Source organism: Pelodiscus sinensis, chromosome 2, assembly GCF_052426305.1.
Source record: "Pelodiscus sinensis isolate ZL-2025 chromosome 2, ASM5242630v1, whole genome shotgun sequence".
Classification (NCBI taxonomy): Eukaryota; Metazoa; Chordata; order Testudines; family Trionychidae; genus Pelodiscus; species Pelodiscus sinensis.
This window is the reverse complement of record NC_143053.1, coordinates 213837724-213862067: the sequence shown is the minus strand read 5'-3', so window position 1 is coordinate 213862067 and position 24344 is coordinate 213837724. Positions and strand designations below refer to the sequence as shown.

Sequence of the window (24344 nt, the reverse complement as noted above, 5' to 3'; positions counted from 1 at the left end):
GCCACTGGATTGTACATCTTCTTGCAGACATCAGGAGGTTTGGAAGCCATACTTCTTGCCTCTCTCTCCCTCTTTCTTCTAATGAGGTTCATGTGTGTGTTTTGTAGAGAGGCATTCTACACATACTAGCTCAGATTTTGAGGAGCGATGAAAACTTGCTCCCATTTCTGTTGATCTTTTTTCCTAAGGAAGAAGAACATTTACCCTCATGTTGACCCTATTCATTTCAGCACTGCTGACAGTGGAAGCTTTCCCTTGATAGTCAATGAGAACAGAAGCATGGCCATATTTATTTAATACTTTCAAATGAAATATCAGGTATTTTAGCTAAGGGCTCACCTACTCTAGAAACTTGCATTGGCACAGCTACCTGCTGTAGCGATCCTGGTGAAGATAATTTAAGCCAATGGGGAGAAAGTGTTGTTGTTGGCTTAATAACTCCACCCCCATGAGAGGTGGTAGCGATACTAGTGGGAAAAGCTCTCCAGCTGTTTAAGCCAGCGCTTATGTTGCAATAACTATGTCCCTTGGGAGTGGGGAGGGTGTGGATTAGGCACACCCCTGAGCAATGCTGGTATACCAGTCATTCTGTAGTGTAGTGCAGTCCAGGGCTAATTCAGTCTGATTGTCTCAACTTATAACGTCAGCTTTCTTATACAGAATCAAGAGCAAAGGTCTCTCTCAACCTCTCTTAACCTCCCAATGTTCTACAATACAATGGTATCCAACAAGTAACAGGGAAAAGATTTGAATAATAGTTAAAGAAATATTCCATATAAATCTGCACTGTTCTTACAAACATCCCTTTGGCTCAGTCCAATCCCTAACATTTGGAAAGTCCTCTTGTTATAAATTTATTATAAGTGAGCTGACCAAGTGTATCTTCATGGCTGTCATGGTACTCCACAAAAACGAGTAGTCCTGTTGCACCTTAGATTCTAACAAAAACATATATAGTATCATGAGCCTTGGTGGGCAAAACCCACTTTTTCAGATGAGCTTGAGTGAAGGATATTATTCTATAATATATGGAGATTGTACTCCATAATCACCCAGGAACCATGGTATATATATGTTTTCCTCCTATTTAATCAAGAAACCTTATTGTATGCTATTCAAGCTAATTGTTTATTATCTTTAATTCAGGCTGATCAACAGCAAAAGAAAGAGCCAGTTCAAGAAGATTCAGATCTAGATCGCAAAAGAAGAGAGACAGAGGCTTTATTACAGAGTATTGGTATATCCCCAGAACCACCTCTAGGTATTTAGATGAGCATGTTGTAAACATGTTGCTATTTCACAGTTAATGCATTGTTTTTATTAAAAGCATGCTTTGCTTTTGTGTTATTTGGCTGTACTAGTGAAGTGAACTCTTCTGCTTGGAAACCATTCATATCACTCATGTGTATACACCAGTTCATAGCATTTCCAGCACTTGCCATTGCAGACCATCAGCTTTATTTCTGAGAGGGCTTTTCATAAACACAATTCTAAACCATTAATTTATAATTCTTTGGTTTGTTTGTTTTCTTTGGTTGCTCTCCTATTTATATTCTCTCCTATCTTTTCAACAATACACCCAAAGATATTAATATTATACTTCAATGGTACCAATTACTGGACATAAATTTTATTATTTGTATACTCAAAGAGAGAAAATATCTCTGCGGAAGATTCTCTTATTATTTCAAATGATTTTAAACAAGCATAACTGAAGAGAATTAAAACTGAAAATATTCAAATATTAACAGACACACTGTCAAACCAATATTTTACATTGTTTTGTATAGTTTGTTACTTTCATTGCTTTTCTGTTTTTGACTCTTTAGTTCTTAAAACATAGACTCCCCACCTTAAATAAATATGGGATGATTTTATAATATGGATTTCATTAGCAAGTCTATTTATGTTAACATGTCTTGCAGGCAATGCTTTATTCAGAGTGCTGCTTGTTATGTGTTCCCAAATGTGAAAAATTAGTTTGCCTGTTTTTCATTTGTTTCTCTCTCCCTCTCATTCAAACATGTCTTAAGTATTCTGGATGAAATCACGTCCCCATTCAAATCAATGAGGAGGAGTCTTCCTGTTCACTTCAAAGGGGCCAGAATTCTACTCCCCGGGATACTGTTGCCTGCAGTAGTTAGGGACTTGCGAAAAGCTCAACAAAGCATGAACTTTCATGGGTAAAACCCACTTTATCAGATATATTGGAGAGGAAAATGATTTCTTAGTGACATCTTAGTCCTCACCCTCAAAGTAAACCTGCACAATATCTTCAAAAGATATTTTTATTGCCCATTACAACAAGGTGAAATGCACGCTGCTGCCTGCTAACATTTGATTTTCCTACAAAAGCAAAGAGCAGTCTCATATAAACTTCAAACTTTAAACTTCTTGTATTTAACAATCTGGCCCACCTAGTATTTAACTTGAACAACCTAGTTTCTGTCCCTAAACCGAAGAAAAGCTTTGTGAAACCTGAAAGCTTGTTTTCTCCACCAACAGAAGTTGGTCCAATAAAAGATCTTTCCTTGCCTTCACTCAGAAGACATTAACAATTACAATTATATGGCCTTTGGCTTTGCATACAATATCCAGCTCCTCCTGGGGTTACCTAAAACTGAAGTTACATCTGCACTTGGAGCTAGAGATGCCATTCCCAGCTTGGGCATACATGCACTGGCTCTCATCAGTCTAGAGCAGAGCTACTCAACTTTGGAAGCGCTGGGGGCCACAATGATATTCGCAGCACATGCCAAGAACCGTAGCTAAAGTGTGGTTGCATAAACATGCAAATATATATGCAAATAGCTTCTTTCATACTGATGGGCATGAATACAAAGATTAAGGCAAGACTATACAACACACAGGTCCCATTTAAGTCAGTTCTGCTGATATTAATAGAATGCAATATTTACCTGATTTCCACCCAAATGACAGCACTTTTAATGAGCAATGACAGTCCAGGAATTTAGCAACTACTACTAAAATGCATATCAACAGAAGACCATTATATTGACTCGCCGTTGTGGAGTGTGTTCCCAGTGGAAGCCATGTTCAAAGGATCCCACATGCAACCAGCATGTTGAGCCCTGCGTGAACCCAAATCTCACTGTGGACTGCAAACAAACAGGCCATGGGCCGCATGCAGCCCTGGTCTAGAATGTTATGAACAGTACCATAAGTGGGATAGTATGAGCAATGGTGATCAGTGACATGGGGCTAGCCATGACACATACAAAGCTGCTAGAATCACATGTGTATGTACTTGGCATGGCTAGCCTCTGCCATCTTTTCTTGCTACCTGTACTGTCCTGGCTACTGTACTATTTTTAGCATGCTAGCTTGATGAGAGATAGCCCAATTATGTCTGGGTGAGCTGGAAATCACACCCCTAGCTCCATAGTGTCAACATGCCCAAAGATGCAAAACCACGGCATGCCTGTACCTGCCAAAGGGCTGTCATGAAAATGAATTAACTTATCATACTCTAGTCATTTCTCTGACAATCTCTAGTGAGAATAGGTGTGAAATATTTGACCAAATGGAAAATCCAAGACTCTTGACAGGTCTGTCATTATATATTATAGGGTATAACAAAATAGTTAAAAGTGTTGCTCTGTTAAATGTAAAAGGAAAATGCACATGATTTAAACCAAATGGACATCTTTACTGTGCATTAAAAACCCTCTGTCTTCTTCCATGTTGCTGCTTTCAAGGATACTTACATTAAATCTGGAGTGGGGAGATCTTTCTTTCTTTCTTTCTTTCTTTCTTTCTTTCTTTCTTTCTTTCTTTCTTTCTTTCTTTCTTTCTTTCTTTCTTTCTTTCTTTCTTTCTTTCTTTCTTTCTTTCTTTCTTTCTTCAAGGACAATTTGAAAAAAAAAATCACCATATTTTTTAGTTACTATATTTATTGTTTCTACACTTAAGAGTTTTAATTCAGATAGCTCCTGAGCTATGGATTTGTTCCTTTCCTACTTAGTAAGACAAACCTGTCTGCATATATATACATGAAATATACTAGCCCCTGTAAGTAAAGGAAACTGCCTAAAGGCCTGAGTAAATGCCCACTGAAGTCCATGAGAGTCTTTCACTGACTTTAGTGAATGTTAAGTTGGAATCAGGCCCCCAAACAGAAACAGTAAAGCTGCTCAACTGAAATTACATAAAAGCCCAACCATAGCAACGCATGTACGTTCTCATTGCTTTTGGAAGAGGCTTTCTAGCCTGGTTGGATTTCCCTATTCTGTTTTTACTTTGGGTCTAATTTACATAAAGAAATTGTAGGTCACATTCAATATATTTTAATTTAATTTCAAATGTAATTGCTTTATTGCCTCTTGCCATTTGATTTAGCAGAAGAGTTCACTTAGATTTCTGACAAATAAACAAAAAGATTTGATGTTTTTAAATCTTCTACTGTTCAAATTTAAAATTAGCAAAAGAAACAGCAGCGTTGCTTTATTTCCACAGTACTCCCTACATCCATTATATATAGAATCACAATTGGCTTTCAGATTCATCTAACGTCATTAAAATTTTAAAATCTCCAAAAATATTTAAAAATTCACTTGACTCTCTTCCTTTTCTTTTTCTTTCCTTTCCTTGTTTGCTTTTATCATTTCAAACTCTCCTAATCATTTATCCACGATCATTTGGTTCATTGGTTTTGATTTGTCTGACACTGCTCTTCATCAGTGCAGTCGCTGCATGTTTTAACATGGGATACCTGTTATTTTCATTATTTAGTCCCAACCCCTATGTCTCCCTCTTCGAAATCAGTGAGCACCCCCAGTGAAGCTGGCAGCCAGGATTCAGGAGATCTGGGACCCATAGGAAGGTAAGAAAGGCATTAGATAATGTTCAATGAAAGTATTGTTTTCTCACCATTATTTTTTATTTATTTAAACAAAAACATTGTAGATCCATTTGTTTCTGCATTCTTCACTATGTGTTATCATTCAATAAGGCTGATGTCAGGTATGGAGTAAGTTACAGACATCAGAAACTAATACAAGAAGCAGAAATTGTGTGTGTGTTTGTAGTGTGTGTATTTAAAACCATCCCTATAATTCTGCCTGCTCAGAATGGAAACATGGTGAGCACCAAGGACCTAGAAAGTCCTTTAGACCTCTATCCTTGCATGTCCCCTTGAAGTCCTATTGGCCACACCATTCCATGTAACACTTGTCTGCCTTAGGCTTTGCACACAGTGCATGATAGTAAAAGTGCGCATGTACCTGAGGGATGGGGAATAGCTTATTTAGAAATGCCTGGGAAATGTAAGAACATTTTACTAATATTCTTCTCTGCAAAACCATAGCTGGAATGGGAGGAAAGTGTAAAACAGATGGCCATGCAGAGCTGCTGATGGGGGACGGAGAGGAGGGATAAAGAGGGCAATGGCCCTGGAGCCCAACAGTAGAGAAGGGCCTGGAGCTTCCTGGGTTGCATAGTAATTTATGTTGCCAGCAGGGGGTCCTGATGCATGTTATCAGTTAAGACCATGTGACCATCTGCAAGTTGATCTCTCTGGGGGGTTATTTGTGATTGTGCATCTTACCTGGATACATCTTGTGTATAACTATTAGAATCCTTTTGGACTGCATTTGGGGCTTCCCTTCCAACATGGAGGAATGGCCAGAGTGGTACCACATTCTATATTCAGTATATGGTGAAAGGCTTAGTTGCCTTGGATATACAAAGAGAAACTGCTATCTCTTCCAACTCCCTCTTCTCCTGTGGTCTGTTCTAGCTTCTTATTCCACAGTTATTTTGCTGCCTGTACTTGCTGTGTGCCTCATTACTCCTTTGCTCAAAATGAAAGCAATGGTATCAGGAAATATTGCACTTATGGCCACACTCTTATATTGCTGTAGCTATCTCAGTCATTATCTACGTATGGCTACTTCCTCCTTTAATCTGGTATTCCATAATAGCACTGAAATCTGGGTGAATTATTTCCCACTGTTTAATCTGTAGTTCCATAGTATTTTCTGTAGCCACAGCCACTGATTCTCCTACTTTGGTGCCTAACTGAACGAAGGAATTGCACTGGATTTTTTAACAATGGCTCCTATTTGAGCAAATCAACAGTGCTATTCCAAAGAGGAAGGAGTCTGTCCATATCTGAAACAATCTGAACCCAGTGAGGTCAATTTGACCTCACTTCTAGATCAGGTCTTATTCAGATACGTTGTAAATATTTATGAGCTATGTTAAGAGTGAATCTGCAAAACAGCAGTAAGGTAGTGGTGCAGTACAATGGACAGTTAAATTATCAGAAAGGAATTTTATCCAAATGACCATTATTAAGTTCTTACATTATTTTGTTCTTACATTTTTTTCAAGAAGTGAGTTGCAGAGTATAGTACATGATGCATTATTGGGTACAGGATTGCTGTGATTCTAGAACCGTGGAAATGATTCTAGGAGGGTTGCAATTGACCTTGAGAGGTCATAATTCTAGTTCACCTTGCTGTACTAAAGAAGGACCAAGTATACCTGCACCATTTCTGATAGGTATTTATCTAACCTATTCTTAAAAATCTCACAGAGACGGGGATTCCGCTATTTCCCATAATAGCCTATTCTAGTTCTAAAATATCCTTAGAGTTGGAAAGTTTTTTAATAATAACTAACTGAAATATCTCTTGCTGCACATTAACTTGATTATTGTGTGTCCTACCTTCAATGGACATAGAGAACAACTAATCACCATCCTCTTTAACTAAAGATTATTATTGGCTCTCCTTTCAGTCTAAAGACTAAACATCCCAGTATTTTTAAACCTTTCCTCAGAGTTGAGGATTTCTAAACCTTTTATTATTTTTTTGCTTTCCTCTGGATTGTCTTGAGTTTTTCCACATTGGTCCCCAAAATAGGACACTGTTCTACTGAGGCCTCACCAGTGTGAAACAGACAGAACAATTATCTCTCGTGTCTTACATAAGAACATAAGAATGGCGATAAAGGGTCAGACCCCCCATCTAGTCCAGTATCCTGTCTGCTGACAGTGGCCAATGCCATATGCCTCAGAGAGAGTGAACAGGACAAATAATCGTCAAGTGATCCCTCTCCTGTCACCCATTTCCAGCCTCTGAAAGAGGCTAGGGACACCATTTCTACCGATCCTGGCTAATAAATATTGATGGACCTAACCTCCATGAATGTATTTAGCTCTTTTTGAACCCTGTTTTGAACATGTCATGCTGCTATTAAAACAGAATACTAGGTTTATTTTTCTTAACTGCATCACATGTTCTCTTTTAATACTGTGTGGTTCCTCTGTGAGTTACTGGACTTGCATGCAAGGGGAAAACCCACAGCTATTTGTATCTTTGAGTTGCAATAGCACCTTTCTGTCTGATTGTTTGCATAATTTTCTGCCCATTGCAACATCACAGAGCAGTTACTGTGAGCACTAGATTGTGTTTTATGGAATATGGTAGTGATTTTCTAACAGATCTAGACTTTTTTCTTCTGTGTCCCTCTGAATTGCCATATTTTCTTATTTATCTACACTGGTCCAATGAACCATTAAAGCCCTCCCCCCATTGTGATATTTCACCATCTGTTGTCTAAAAATGATTCATGCTGTAACTTCTATAATTCCATTTTCCTCCTAATATTGGTTTGCTTTTGAATACAGTTCCTCCATCGTCACGTTAACTGCTGAGATGGCATAGGTGGATGGGACAGATCCATAGCTAATGCATTCAGCTGCCTGCTGAGTTATAGAGTGAAGCCGAAGAAGACATTTTCCCAAATACTTCTGTAATAATTCTTTTGTAGCTTTTTTTTTTATTTATCTTTTCAGCAATTATGTCAGAAAAGGGTGTTAAATGATGTCAGATATTCTTAGCCCCCAAGATTAAGTAAGGTTTTTTTTGCTGATCTCTCCCTGGCCTAGTGGCTGTAGCTTTCTCATCCACTAAGCTCCAGTGCTGTATTCTTTTTGTGCACTTTGCATGAAACCACTGTAGCTTGCAGTCTTGGTGACTCAGCTTTATTTGCAATGCTTTATTTTTAATCAGTTAGTTCCCTATCTAGGAAAGTGGCAGAGCACAATTGGACTAGTTAAACAGAGTATTAGGATGCCAGGCTTTTTTATTGGGGATGTTTCACTGTAGCTAGATGTTAATCAAAAACAAAAGGAAGAGGGTAGATCCCAATCTGTTTTAGTAATTTTTAAGTATTAGGAGAATGTTTTATTTTGATGAACAGATGTGATTTATGGCAGTCCTGTCTCATATCTCCTCTTTGAGTACAGCAAAGGTCTTTCAAAAGAAAGTGATACAACAAAATTCTTTAAGATCTTCTAAAGCAAATCAGTTGCCCTATTATTAAGTTAATATATCTGACAGGTTTTGCACAGTGATGTTGTTGTGCTATTGCTCGGGTTTCAAGTTGCCAACATTTAATTGTATTACTAGTTTCACAAATGATAGGGTCTTCTTAAAGTGTTACTATAAAAAGCAGATGTGTTGTTATTGCCTAGAAACAAAGGTAACAGTTTTTATTGACAGCAGATTTTTCTTGATGGTATAAATTTTTTTAAATCACTTTTAAAGAGTTGCTTTACGATATGTCTATACTACAGGATAAGGTCAAATTAAGATATACAACTTCAAAGCTGAAGTCAAAGTACCTTAACTTGACTTTTGGCATGGTCCACACTGAAGGAAGTCAAAGGGAGAATATTCTCCCTTCAACTTCCCTTACTTCTCATGGAAGCAGGACTACCAGCATCAACCAGAGTGCCCTCTCAGTTCAAATTAGCATGTCTTCACTAAACCCGTTAATTCTAACCCTGGAAGACCGACAGTGGCAGCTTCAATCTTCTTTGTAGTGTAAAAATATCGGTAGTTATTAATTTGCACACAGTTAAGCTTGCTGAGCCAATAAGGAGTACATTTAAAAAGATATCCAGATCACAGTGAAAACTTAGGATCCATTGAAAGGAAAATAAATTGGTCATAAGAATTTGGGAATGGGTTATATCTCTCCTTCTTCCTTCCACAAAACCAATTTTTCCTGCCATTAACATCTGCATTTCCACATCAAAAGCTATGCATGGGACACATCCAGCCCACTTAATTAGCTTCATTAACATAGGTCCTACAATTGACAAGTACTTCTTTTCAGTTATTTCCACTCCAATTCATCTGATGAAGTGGGTTTTGCCCACAAAAGCTCATGAATCTATATACTTTGGTTCTTCGCTAACCTGCCACAGGACCACTCATTTTTAAAGATACAGACTAACATGACTACCCCTCTGAGATCCTTCCACATAGGTCATTAAAAGAAGTGTATCTGTTTTCTGACATTCAAATTTCAGAAATCAAATTGCACACTCCTCAGGTCTGGAGGGATGATCATTAAATGTAGGATCTAAATGACAGAGAAATGCAGTATGAGGCTCATCTAGGTATACTAGGTGCTGTAGGTGAAAAACAATTTCTTTATTAGAATAAAATCTATCACATTCTTCACTGGACAAAAGTAATTAAGAATTGGTGAGTGCAATTGTATGCATGTATGCATACTGTTTTTACCATATATGTTTGTATTATTATATGAAATTGACACAAGCTGAATAAAGAAATACAGTCTCTCCCTATCATTATACAATAATTCTGAAAGTATGTGGCAATGTAGTTCTAAAACCAAAAGGAATTTCTCACTGTAAATTAGAAGTGAAATTTTGTAATATAGCATTTGGGAAATTTATAAACTAGTTATCATACTCAGTCACATTTTCTATAATTGACATAAAGAAGATTAACATTTCATGACAAGAGAGTAACCCACATCATATATTACATATCCTCCCACCATGTTACCATGACGTTGTCATCAGAACCTCTTGTCATAAGGGGCTAAGCATCTCGTTCTGTTCACTGTAATGGGCTAGATTATGCTTAAGGTGCTGCATTGTAGTTAGTGTCACAGGAAGAATTCCAGCTTACTCAGCTGCCTCTCTCAGAGTTCTGGGGTCACTGTGATATCCTTTAAAAGTATGCAATATGAAATGTCTGACCTATTTCCTCTACCCGGCTTGGCCATATGACAGCCAAGCCTTAGGCTCCCCTTCATCCAATTCAGCTAGGGCTCATGCTGACATTAGCTTCACATAATGCCTGAACTGCCTAGTTACATTATTATGGCTGGATCCTCTATAGGCACATAAGAGGACTGGGGGGGTGGGGGGGGGGAAGGAGAGGGGAAGGTTTCTTGTAATCTTTCCCTCCTTTGGCACCTGACCAGGGACACACAATCTGATCCTCTGTCTTCAAAGCATATACATATATAAAATGTGTATAAAGCCATAAAGTGCCAAAGACTCTCTATGCCAACATTTTGGAATCCTATAAATATAAGAAGACACCTTAGGGACAATATAAGGCAGTTGCTTTTAAGTCTCTGTACATCTGACCTAGAAAGTGAGGCATATTTTTCAATGCCTGCCAGTTATAAAGTCAGGATGGTCTATATTAATTAGAATCAGTTGCCGGTCTTTAATGTGTGAGCCTGTGTTATCATTAAGGGCTTTCATATATGCAGTTCTGTCCCCTGGATCTTTAATTATTTTTCTCATTAGCAAGCTTCTCTGTGCTGTAAATTGGAGAAGGTGGGGAGGCTGCCATTTGCAAAGGAATGCTTTATAAAATGTATTAGAAACATGAGCTCCAGCTGCATTCAGTAAGCTCATCTACACTCATTATACTGCTAAACTTCAGTTTAGCAAGAAAAAAAACAGACATTTTCTGAGTAACATATCTATAGCTAAGGCTATGTCTAAACTACATCCCTCTTTCAAAAGAGGGATGTCAATTAGATAGATCAAAATTGCAAATGAAGCCGGAAATTGCAATTTGAATTTCCCGCACTTCATTGCATAATGGTGTCTGCGTGTTCTTTCGAAAACGGATCTTTCGAAAGTGAAACTACCATCTAGACATGGTTCTTTAAAAAAACCCCACCCTTTTTTGAAAGATCCTATACTCCTCATTTTTGAATTTCCTGCGCTTCATTTGCATAATGGCATCCGTGCATTCTTTTGAAAATTGGTATTTTGAAAGTGAAACCGGCATCTAGACGTGGTTCTTTCAGAAAGTACAGGATCTTTCGAAAAAGGGTGTTTTTTTTCCTGAAAGAACTGCATCTAGACAGTGATTTCACTTTTGAAATACCCGTTTTCAAAAGAATGTGTCCATTATGCAAATGAAGCGTGAGAAATTCAAATCCCGGATTTATTTGCAATTTCGATCTAATTTACACCCGTCTTTTGAAACAGGAATGTAGTTTAGACATGCCCTAGAGCGTGTCTGTCTGCGAGTCCATCTGTCTGTGATTCTGTTTATTCAAGGACTCCTCTTAAACAGTAAGAGCTAGGACCATCAAATTTGGTATGCGGCTTCCTCTTACTCTAACTTAAGCCAAGGTCAGGGTTTGCTTGTGTTCAGAAAATGGGAAGTTCTGGGAATGGGACTGTTTTCCAGTGAAGTACTGAAATGGGTTATCTAGGGAGGTGATGGAATCTTCATTTCTAGAGGTTTTTCAGTCCCAGCTTGACAAAGCCTTGGCTGGGATGATTTAGTTTGGATTGGTCCTGCTTTTAGCATGGGGTTGGATTTAACGACCTCCTAAGGTCTCTTCCACGTCTATGATTCTATGAAATGGAAAGGGTGGGGGCAGAGAACCAAGGAACACAAAAGGGAGGGACATAGAGAGAAGGGATGCAATACTGAGAATGGCCACTAGGGGCAGCTGCAGCACCAAAGGAGAGACCAGAAGGGCTGGGGCGCTTTCACCCTGTCAACCTATGGAACTCCCTGCCAGAGGATGCTGAGAAGACCAGGACTTTAACAGGGTTCAAAAAAGAACTAGATAAATTCATGGAGGTTACATCCATCAAAACTTATTAGCCAGAATGAGTAGGAAAGGTGTCCCTGGCCTCTGTTTGTCAGGGACTGGAAATAGATGACAGGAAAGGGATCACTTGGTGATTACCTGTTTCTGTTCACTCCCTCTGGGGCATCTGGCATTGGCCACTATTGGAAGAATGGATACTGGTCTAGATGGACCTTTGGTCTGATGAGTATGGCCATTCTTATGTTCATCTTGCCTGCCTCCAGTCTGACTAAGTAGCCCCCCCTTTCCCAAACCTGGAGCCTTCCCCCTCCTGTGGAGAGCCTGCAGGCCATGGGGGGAGGCACTAGAGGAGGGGACAGCCCCTGGAGTCTTGCCCTCCCCCGACAGGCTGCAGGGGGATCACTGAGGGGGCAGCCCCCAGACCCTTGGCCTGTAGGGCGTGGGAGGGGAATGCTCTGAAGGAGGAGGCAGCCTCAGAGCCTGTCTCCCTGCCCCAGACAGCTTTCAGGCTGTGGAGAGGCTGCTGGAAGGTGGCAGCCCCCAGAGCCTCACCCCCTCCCGCAGCCTGCAGGAAGGCTGCTGGGGACTACGGGTGGTCCCTGGATGCTTGCTTCCCATAGACAGCCTGCAGGGGTAACTGGAGGTGGGGGTAGCTGGAGGTGGGGGCAGCTTCTAGAGCCTCACCTCCCCCAGCCTTTGTGTGGGGTGGGAGGGAACAACATGGCAGGCCAGGGGCAGCCTCAGGAACCTTAGCCCCCAACAATCTGCCATCTGCCGGGGGAGGTGGAGGCTGGGAGCAGCCCCCAGAACCTGACCCCTCCAAATAGGCTATGAGGGGGGAGAGAAGGGCTCTGCCAGCTGTCTGGGTGGGGGGCCGGGCTCAAGAGCTTTGTCCCACCCAGGCTGCAATCGGAAGCTCCTGGAGGAGACAGCAGCTCTGGAGCCTGGTCTCCCAAGACAGCCTGCAGGGGGAGGAAACTGGGGTTGCCTGCTGACAAGGAATCACTGCCCCAGGCCCTTGGGAGGAATCACCACTGGAGTAGCACCTCCCTCATCGCCATTGACAGCCCCAGAAAGCCCATCCCACCTCCCAGCCCCCTCACCTCAACCCTGTACCTCCCATCTGTCTTGACTTCTGTGCTCCCTCTCCCTGCCCTGAGGCCCCCCCACCCACCTGCCCTGAGTCCCCCTTCTCCTGCCTTAATCCCCACCCACACCTCCCAACCCTCTGCCCCAGCCACCCAGCCCCTACCCTCCTCACCATCCAACTCTCACTCCAGCCTTCCTTTTCCTTAATTGCACTTTTAAAAAATTATTGAAATAAAGCATGTATATTTTTCACTTTTTTAAATTACTTCAGTTAAAGCTCAAGTAATGCCAGGTACATCTGCTAGTTTGTTAAATTAAACTTGTGGTTACCTCTGCTAAAATTGATTTAAGGGGAATTCTGTCTTACTTCCAGTCTTTTGAAAAAGAAAATAAATCCTCACTCAAAAGCCTTTACAAATAATTTGGGGGTGATTAACAACCTGGAGTCAACTTGCCAAAACTCAAAGTTCTCATTATTCAGTGAGGATTTTTAGTGCTTTATTTCAGAATAACATTGATTCATGACCAGGCAGCTCTTTTTCTAGCTTTAACAGTGTCAGAAAGATGATTGGAGGATTTTTTTAAAAATCAATTTTACTTTGCAAGTGTATAAGAAAATGTATGTATGAGCCTAGTAATTTCAGGTATTAGAGAGGTAGAATTTTGTATGTTTTGACTTTGCTAAAGATCTGCAATAGATGTGAGTGGTACAAGATACTGGGGGCATGTCTACACTAAGAAATTATTTCAAAATAACTATATTTGAAATAATAACTCCTGAAATAAAATCAAAATAGCGTTTCCCTGCTACAGGGGAGCCTTGACATTAGTCTAAGGTAGGCTCTGTTATTGTGGATGCGCTACCTCAACGTAGAGTCTCAGGCAGCACTGGGGAGTAATTACAGGTTGGACTTCCTTAGTCCATCACCCTCTAGACATGACCGGTCCCAGATGAGGGATTTTGATGGACAGGAGAAAGTGATTTCTAAGTATCCCCCTCTCCCACCTCCCGCCCGTCACTGCCCTCCCCCAGCCATGGCCTCACTGCCAAATAGCTTCCCTCTGCCACCGGAACCTCTGCACGCAGAGCTCCTGGCCCCATCGTGGCAGCCCCGCCACTTGCATTCACAGTCCCATTGCTGGACTCCTAGCCCCGTGGGGCAGCCCCTCTGCTGGGGTCCAGCTGCACCACTGGGCAACAGCTCCGCTTGGGCTTCAGCCTTGGTCGGCAGCCCCATTGCCTCCCGGCCTCACTGGGCTCTTTGCTGTGCCACGAGGCAACAGCTCCACTCCTGGGTTCCTGGCCCCATTGCCAAGTAGCCTCATGGTCAGGCTCCCAGCCCACAGGGCAGCCACACTGCCCTCTAGTCCCGCTGAGCAGCTGCTCTACTTGGTGGCAGCAGGGCTGCCAAGCTCTTGGTTGTGTTGCTGAGCTCCAGCCCCTCTGCCTCCTGCCCCCTGCAGTGTAGACACCAGGTGGCAGCAGACCTACTGCTGGGCTCCCAATTTGCTGCCAGGGGGCAGCCGCACTACTGGGTTCTAGCCCCCCTGCAGGGATCCCAGCCACTAGCCCTCTACTGGGAATCTCTGGTCCTGGGACATCTGTGGTCCTGCCAGACCAGGGATGTTGCCGGACCTGAGAGTCCCAGTTAAGAGAGATTCAGCCTGTACTTCAGGGGAGTAGTTATTTCAAAATAGCAGCAGTGGAGTACCACACTAACACTATTTCAAAATAAGCATTATTCCCCAAGGAAAGTAGGAGTACAGATTTCAAAATAACCAGCCTGTTATTTTGAAATAATGGGCTTGGTAGTGTGGATACTCCACTTATTATTTCAAAATAAGGGTATTATTTAAAAAATAACTCCCTAGTGTAGACCAGGGCTAAAAAACTAACTAAAAATTAGCATCTTTTGTATTAAAGCAATTTATAGTGAATAAAGTGATGGACTTTTCAAGTAAGACACCGGAGATCAGGATGAAAGGTGTTTATAAAATTGTGCCAGATTTGTGGCCTTATTCCTCGATATGATTACAGAGATAATGCACGAAGGCCATGAATGAATGGATCACCAAAGTCAGGTCTGCAGCTGAAAGGAGGGGGCATAATCTCCCATTTTGGCGTCGCACCTAAAACTTCCATTTTTTCAAAGCAAGCTAAATGAATAGCTACACAACAAAGATGATAAAAATTATATTGTGACACCACAAAAATAAACAACTTTAGCCTTAATGTAAATCTTTTCAATTGTTTAATAGACACAAGCCAGGTTTTAGTAGAATGGAATGGTGTCCTCACACAAAATTTCACCCCAGTTCAATTAAATTGTGGCAACACCACATCTGTCATTAAACTGGTGCAAGGTCTGCACTCAGATAAGTCCTTCTTTTGTGAAGCACAAAGGAAAACAAGACCCTTTAATGGTAATTTCTTGTTTAGTTTGATAAAATCCCACTGTGCATATTGGTCTAGATCGCACTTACCTTATTCACGTTTATCTTGACCTTTTAGTATAACGTCTATAATAGAATCTACAAACAGATGTGGGTGAGGATGATGAAAAGGAACATGATTTTTAAAGCAAGAGATTAGAGAGTGGTGATTCTGAAGAAAACCATTGACTCTCAAGAGCAGCCCTCAAGCCCTACAGCCCACAGTTCTGTAAATTACCAAAATTCTTCTCTCTCAGGTCTTCCATCTTCTTCAGTACAATAGTGTCTGCTCATCACAAAGGCACCAACCTGCATGTTATCTGTTTGATTCCCCTGACGGGCTGTTGTGTGTTCTTTTCATGCTGTGGCTCTTGATATTTGGTAAAAGGCCAATGATGCATTTTTCTTATGGGATCTAATCCAAAACCCATTAAATAAAAAGAATCCCATTAATTCAATAGGCTTTGGATCTGGCCCCAGCAACTCCTTTATGATCAAGGATACAAACTATGTTCCCTCTAAACTGCTGCAGCACAGCTTCACAGGTGATTAATCAGCCCCATCTAGTCAGTCAGTCAGCTCCCTGCTCAGAGCCCCAGCCTCTGACTGGACGGGGCTGATTAATCACCTGTGAAGTTGTGTGGCCCAGCTTAGAGGGAACACTGGATACAAGGACAAGTTAGCTTTCTGAGATATTTTAGCACAGACATGAAAAATAGAGTGGCCAAAATATTCAAAGCTTCTTTTTTTCTCCCAGCTTATTCTGGGGTTTACACATAAAAATAAGATTGAAGAGTTGATACCTATCTGAAGGGAAAGTGTTCAAGCCACATTACAGATTCCTGTGCTCTAGGAGCAAACAAACCAATGGCTTCTCTGCAGATCAGTATCAACAAATCCTGTCTCCCTCATGCACATGCTTTTTATTAATCCAGTTGCAAAATGACAGTCTACAGTTTGCGACACTGACTGTAAGTCTTTATAGATTTGTGGGCAAAAGTTGCTAACTGTTTGACCTTCAGTACTAGCAGACACAGCATGCTGTATACCCTGCTGATAAATTAACATTAATGTCAAGACCGGAACTTGGGTAGTAGTAGGCTATAAATTAGATCAACATTAGGAAGATGACTTGTATGATATAATTAAACAGACGGGGCCAATTTAATTGCTGGTGTGCATTAATATGTCTCCATGAGACATAAGTCAGCAAGGAATTTAGCCCACTATATCTACCTGCTTTCTTTATACCATGTTTAAGATGGTTGAGTTCTAGTCCGAATTCAAAATGGACTTCAAAGCCAGTTTAAATATAGGCCTGCAGTTTATCTGTGATTTAACCAGGATGCAGAAATGTATAAATTGCCATCTTCTTTGTAAATAGTCCCATTAAGAAATATACTTTTTTTAAAGTATACAATCTTTTGTTCAGAGCCATTACTATTGCTGAAGGCTGTCAGGCTGCCAAAAGATAGTACTTCTTTCTCATGGAGGTCCCTGTCACTCTTCTCAGTGGTTGACAGTGGAAGGCAGGGCGTCCATCTGTTTGGAAGTGTCATTATAATCCAAAGTGCATGACGGTGCTCCAACACTCTTGCCAAATCCCCTGCTGTATTTCATCACATATACTCTTGGTACAAACACTCTCGGTGATCTATGAGCATTCTGTCTGAACTGATGCCATAAGCAAACCCTTGTTTAGTAAAACAGAACCTCCCAAAATACTGTTAACCATCTTGCTGCAGTTTTCCTGCTCAGAACAAGTAGCATGAGGAAGGCATTTTCCTTTAGATAAGACTGGGAACATGCAAATGGTCTCCAAAACCAGTGCATATGGTGGGAAGGTGATGATTTATAGGCAGACCAGCCATTGAGGTAAACTATACTTGATCATTTCTGAACAGTTTTATCTCTTCTGTTCCTTCATACATTAGTTGTTTGTAATTGACATGTATTCACTTTTTAAATTGTGAAAATAAATTTAAAAAGTTATAAAAATCCCCAAAAGATAGTACATCTCAGTTAACATAATGGACTGGAATAAGAAAAACATATGTATCAAACATCTCAATGACACTTTTCTATTACAGTGTTGATCAATAAGAAATTTAAAATAGAAACTTTTAGAAAAATTATGGCATAAGGACCCTCCCCTCCAAAAAAAACCAATTTTTACGTTTCGAGAACTCCATCAAATAAGATTTCTGTAGCTAAATCAACAATTGGCTCAACTATAAATTCATCTTTTTCAGTGCAATCTTGGGAGTTTACAAATGGAAAAAAGATTAACCACACAGTAAATGGCATTACCAAGTGAAATTAAGGAAAACCACCTTTCTTTTTATTGTAAAGGGGTTGAAAGCAGTATTCCCTGTAAACTGAGTTGCCTGGGCAGCCACCTAGGAGAGATTCAAATGCCGCCCTCCTGATTAGCAGAGTGGCCACAACCAGCAGCATGTGTCTCTACTGGTGGTGCACATCCACACATGCCTGGGATGTGCATAATAATATTTTTTCTGCACATGGATGGGAAAAAATAGAGGAAACATTGGTGCTGCTTTATACTCTGTGGAGCAAGGTGCCTCAGTGCTTACTCTGCAACACATGCTGCTGTCCTCCATAGTCTGTTCTTGTGTTTTAATTTAGCAAACTGCCATGATAAGCATATGGGATAGATGTATGGAAAAATTATTTGCAGCCTTACCTGTGGAATCATGACCAACTCCTCCATAATATTTCTAGGATTAGGAAGTAATACCATTTCCGCTATTGAGACACCATTTTAGGACAGGCCTGTTACTTTTGCTGGGAGTATGATTAATGAAACAAATGAATACTGTAAGTTAGCTGTTCCCTTTGGAGTCACTGTACTGTCACTAGTTTCCCCATTTACTAGAAAAGCAAAGCAGCTCTTGATGACAGGAAATGGAAGACCAGGCTGTGTGCTTTCCTCCTGTTCTGCTCAACAGCCCCTTGCAATGCTGTGGTGTAAGTGTCTGTTCCGGCAGAGGCTCCTTTGGAAGGCTAACTTTTCCACTGTTTCAATGTGAAGCCTCTTTGAAAGTGCTGATCTTCAGGGTAAAGACCTGGGAGGAGAGAAACTGTGCAGAATAAATTCTACAGTATCAGCAATTGAAGTAACAACTTGATTTCAGCTTCAGGAAAGGACAGCTGCAATACTGCTTCCTCCATGCTGCATAGGGGATTCAGTTTTGTACCTGACATTTGAATCAGATTGATATTTGGTGCTTATACATTTCACTTTTATCTTATGGATTTAAACTTTAGTAGGATCTTTAATATCACTGACTTTGGAGATTTTCCTCTTATACTATTCTCAAAACCTGATCCAAAGCGCATTGAAGTCAGCTGAGAGATTGCCACTGAATTCAGTGCACTTTGGACCAGACCTTCAGTCCTTAAATATTGTGTTTTCATTGGTGGAGCTTTCTAAAATATTTCAAATCTGGATCTGGGAATATCTGGGAAAGTAAAGAGTTTGTCACCAAAGTAATAACAAAATATAAAAAAGAAATTGAGCAATCATGTAATCTACATAAAATCCACTAAAAATATATGATTGGAATAAGAGATTCTGGAATTGTGGTTTAATAATAAATGATAGCACAACGGAGTCCATCTTTTCTTTGGTCCAAGCAATATAAAATAGGCCTTCCTTTGTTCAGACCTCTCTCATGTCCCATCTTGACTCGTGTAATCATCTCTATTAGTCTTCCTAAGTCCCTGCTCTGAATTAGGGAGTGCCAAATGCCAGGGCTAGATTACTAGTAGTGTCAAGCAGCAGAAAAATATCAAGAGAAGTAGATCACACTATCTGTCTGAGCCCCTTCTCTTCTTTTCCTTCCTCTTTTTGCAGATTATTCTAGTGTGGGAGAGAATGGAGACTAGTTGTATGATGGGGTTTTCTCCTACTATCTGGGTGAAGGAACGTCAATATTTAAAGATATGTCTGTGGTGCAATTAAATATCCACAACTGGCTCATGCTAGTTGACTTGGCTTATAGGATTTGGGCTAAGAGCAGTTTAATACTGGTGTAGACATTAGGGCTGGAGCCTGGACTCTGGGGCCCTGTGAGGTGAGAAGGTCCCACAGCTCTGACTGCAGCCGAACCCGGAAAGTCTACACTGCAGTTAAACAACCCCTTAGCCCTAGCCTGAGTCATCTGGCATGGGCAAGCCCACAGGTGTCTAATTGCAATGTAGACATACCCCCCTAAGAGGGCAGTCCTGAATTTCACTCATGACAAACAGACATGATCCATGAGGAGTAGCAATTGAGTTCATAATATTTGTGGAATATTAAAATGTGGAATTCTATTGGAGAAGGACTAAAAATGGATCACATTAGATGGGCATAACCCAGATGGTAACACTTGTACCTTTCCTATTAAGTTGCAGCTGTGCTCTGAAAAACCTCATTTCTTACATGCAGCTTCTTGTTCAACGAAAGCTGAGGAACAATTCATATTTGATAATAGCCACACTGTTTTTTGACCTACAAAGAAGGGCAACAGTTGCTCAGCAAATATGTCACAAGACGATTGATAGCAGGGCTATTATTTGTCACTGTGTGGGAGACTTTTGTAGCTTGCTGCTTTGAAACAATGCAGTGCAGTCTGACTAAAATAATGTCTGCACTTTCTGAATGATGGGGCTGGTCTGAGCTGGCTCAGTTTTGAGCTGTTATTGCATACTATAGCTCATGGGGCCCTCATTTGTGGAGTTTCCTATAAATTCCTCACTTTGTGTGTATGTTTGATTCTCCCACAGAAGAAGCAAGATATTCAGGGCTCAAAATTAATGGATCTCAGGAGACGGATGGAAGCAAGGGCATCAGCAAATAAGACCTATATTTTCATACTAGCTGCCAATCACCTGGTCCTCTCCAGCTCTCAGACAGTGGGTGTCTGGTGAGCTATTTGTGTAGATTTTAAGGTCAGAAGTGACAATTAGATTATCTAGTCAGACCTCCTGTATAACACAGGCCATAGAACATCATCTACTTACTTTAGTTCTGAGCCCAATAACTTATATCACCTAGAATCTTCCCTTGCAGGGGTCTCTCCTACACTAGACTAAAATGGGTAAAATACTGCTTAACTTCTCAGTTGTTTGTGGTAAAGTGAGATGATGGTGTCAAGTGGCCACTTCTTGGACACACACCTTCTGTATCCTCCTCTATGATGTTCACACTATAGAATGATTCTGAAACTAAATATTGCCATAATCAATATTAAATCAGTATTAAAATAATTCTGCAATAAATGATATCTTCTTTTTTTTACTTTTGGTACTCTTAGGAAGAGTATATGTTGTGAGTCTTGCTCTGATTAAAAATATTAATCGAGACTTTGTGTTTTCCATTTAAATGCTTTTTGTGACTGAACTTGGTGGAAAGTGCCTTGAAAATGGAAATCCCATGGATCTGATCCAAACTCCATTAGAGTCATTAGAAAGGTTCTCACTGGACTTTAGTGGGTTAGGTCCTCAGAATAGGTCCATTGTGGTAGCAGCAGTGTAAAACTCCCTTCACTACTCCAACAATATATCCATGCCAACCTACAAACAATGCTTCTAGGCACAAAACTAATCTTTGGAGCCTGTAAAATCTGTACTGTCTTCTCACGCCCCCCAGATTTGGGCATATAGAAGTGTCAAGGGTAATTTCAGTTTGAATGTAGGGAAGAAAGAGTTTCTAATCCTTTTCTTTGTGAAGAAAACCCTGAAAAAGAAAGTCAAGTCCTAGATTTCAGAGTTACTGATTTTTCACAGAGCTTTTAAGACACTCATGGGCTCCTCTCCAAGGGTATGTCTACACTACCCCGCTAGTTCAAACTAGCGGGGTAATGTATGCATACCGAACGTGCAAATGAAGCCCGGGATTTGAATTTCCCAGGCTTTATTTGCATAAGCCGGCCGGCGCTATTTTTAAATGCCGGCTTGTTCGAACCCCGTGCCGCGCGGCTACACGCGGCACGGGCTAGATAGTTCGAACTAGCAAGCCATTCCGAACTATCTGTACGCCTCTTTCCACGAGGCATACAGATAGTTTGGAATGGCTTGCTAGTTCGAACTATCTAGCCCGTGCCGCGTGTAGCCGCGCGGCACGGGGTTCGAACAAGCCGGCATTTAAAAATGGCGCCGGCCGGCTTATGCAAATAAAGCCTGGGAAATTCAAATCCCGGGCTTCATTTGCACGTTCGGTATGCATACATTACCCCGCTAGTTCGAACTAGCGGGGTAGTGTAGACATACCCCTACTGTCTAAGGTGAAACAGGGTTACGGCTAATACTCATGAGACTGCTCAGAGAGCCCTCCAAGTAGCAAGAAGTAACAAGGGATAATTCTAGACCTTGGCTTGGTTGGAGTATTGTCCCTTGACAAATGTTCTGTCTTTGGCACTATCCACAGACATTTTTACCTATAATAATCTACTTGTCTTTGAGCAGGAAATTAGTGACCTGAAGCCCCACTTTCTGCAGACTCAAATTTGGCAGTGCCCCCAAAGAATATCCCTTGCTAACCATCCCTCAAACCTTGCAGCCAGTTCTGTGCACAGTGGTAGGATTGCAGTGGATGGAGGTCTGTTACATTTTTGAGTGGAGATTTAAAAATTGTTTTCCATGCCCACTCAAAACTGCTAATGCTGACTTTGTCTAAGAAAGGTGACCTGTTATTTTAAATATTTATGAGTACTTAGAGGCCCCAAATCAGCTTCATGGCTCCATTGTGCCCTAGACACATAACGTGGCATAGGTCTAGGCATGAGGAACTTGAAACTCAAGACGGGTGGAGGATTGAGTCTCCATGTTCATAAAATGGATAGCAAACTCTTAAGGGCAGAAATTGTCTCTACTTCATTTGTACTGTATGTGGGACATGAGACTGCTCTCTGATTGAGGCCTGAGGATACTATTGTAATAATAAGATCAATGTAACCCTGTTGGGTTTTCCAACTATTGCACCAATAAGTATCAGTTGGGGTAGTGTCTTTCATGACTGTCCAACTCTTGGGGTACGTCTAGACTATAAGCCACTTTCGAAAGAGATTGTCTAGACAGCCCCAAGTCTTTTGAAAAAGCGAGCTGCTTTTTCAAAAGGGCATTCTTCCTTGTAACAGCAGGTTTACCGCTGTCGAAAAACTTGCTATGGTCTTTCGATTTAATTTCAAAAGAATGTGACAGCAGTCTAGACGCAGGTGAAGTTTTTTTAAAAAAAGGCCACATAGCCTCGGTTGGAAAGCTCAGAACTTCTTTCTTTCAGGACAGCACCCAGCTATTAGATGTTAAGAGTTCACAACTACTTCCAACCTCATGTTAATTTGAACAGACCTAGAGGGTTTATGCTTCATGGCTGATAACTACCTTGAGTATTCTGTTAAGCCCTCATTTTAATCACACTCTCTTTGAAGTGAAGTCTTAAAAGGTCTTTGAAGCAGGATGCAGGTAATCAAGTCATTGAGACAATGTCCTTTCTGGTTCAACCAGACTTCACTTCAAAGAGAATCCTCTGAACTGTCATTCATGCTTAAATTCGACACTTTACACTCAAATTTGAATAAAGACGCTAATTATCTTACCCATTACAAAAATAGCTTCCCCAATTCTCTAATATCATTAGCTCACAGACATTTACCTCTCCCCCGTCCCTCCCTCCATCCCCCTTCTGTTCTGAAATTTGATTTGTCCTTTTCATATGTGTTCATTTTTTTTAATTGTATCCTTTGGTATATATGGTTGTGACAATTTTCTTCCACTATTTGATCTGAGCAAGTGGGTCTGGCCCACGAAAGCTCATCACCTATTAAACCATCTTGTTAGTCTTTAAAGTGCTACACAGTCCTGTTTTTTGTTTCAGGGAGACTGTTACTGTCTGCAAAATGTGCTGCCAGGCTCGCAGCAACACATCCAGGAGAAGCACCAGAGTGCCCAGGGGTGGCTCTGGCTCCATGCTGCAGAGTGCTGTGGTGTCCTGAGTGAGGGCAACCAGAACACTGCTTGGGGCAGTGGAACCTCAGCAGCCCTGGAGCTGGCCGAGGAGCTCGGAGCCCGGTGGCCCAAGGGCAGGGGAGCCTGGCAGTTTGCTAAGAGATCCAGGGAAGCCCAGAGTCTGTCAGCAGAGAGGATGACCTCCCCTGGTCCGCAAACTCCCTCCTTCAGATCTGTCAGATCCCAAGGGTGCCAGATCAGGGAGGTCCAACCAGTACAACTTCAAAATCTAGATTCAAATACACAAGTTTAGGTCAAACAAGGTGGGGCCATCATGGTGTAGTAACATCAGAGAAGTTGTTATTGTGAAGGAGATGGAGGCTTGTTTCACTTTGTTTTAATATCTGCTAATGAAAACTATTAGGGCTGTCAATTTATCTGCATTAACACCTGCAATTAATGCAAAGTAGGGTTAACCCATTAAAAATGAACATGTTAATAGCAGACATTAATGCTGCGCTGCCCCTTTAAAGTGCTGCTCTGGCACCTCAAAGGGACAGTGCAAGGTGGAGCCTGGGGATCAGCTGAGGACTTCAGCTGACCCCGGGCTCCTGCGGTGCTGCCCCTGGGAAACGCTGCCTCTGCATTTCAAAGAGGCAGCTGCACTGAGCCTGGAATCAGCTGAGGACTCCAGCTGACCCTGGGCTTCCGCAGTGCTGCCCCTTTGAAATGCCGCTGCAGCATCACTTGATAGCCCTAACTCACTTGATAGCCCTAAAAGCTATACATAGCTTAATCCTTGGTATATCAATTCCCTCATTTATAAATTGGGGGATTACAGGTTTGTAAAGTGTCCTGACCTCCTCTATTGGAAAATTTCATTGTGCTCTAATTATAAAATCTTCAGTTAAGGCTGCAGTGCTGGATTACTCATCTTTTATTTTATAGCAGAGTGTTTTCATCATGAAGAAAATTCAATGGTAGGCAAT

At 41.2% G+C, this 24344-nt stretch overlaps 1 protein-coding gene across 2 annotated transcripts in view; it reads left to right on the top strand.

Annotated features, from left to right (window-relative positions):
* DYNC1I1 (dynein cytoplasmic 1 intermediate chain 1) overlaps positions 1–24344 on the top strand; it is a 281312-nt gene that overhangs the window by 20794 nt on the left and 236174 nt on the right. Inside the window, exons 3-4 of one of the 2 annotated variants that reach the window (XM_006114494.4) lie at positions 1147–1261; positions 4786–4843. In XM_006114494.4, the coding sequence (XP_006114556.1) occupies positions 1147–1261; positions 4786–4843 (173 nt within the window). Of the gene's footprint in view, positions 1–1146; positions 1262–4752; positions 4844–24344 lie in introns of both variants that reach the window. The other variant, XM_006114493.4, reaches the window with a different exon arrangement.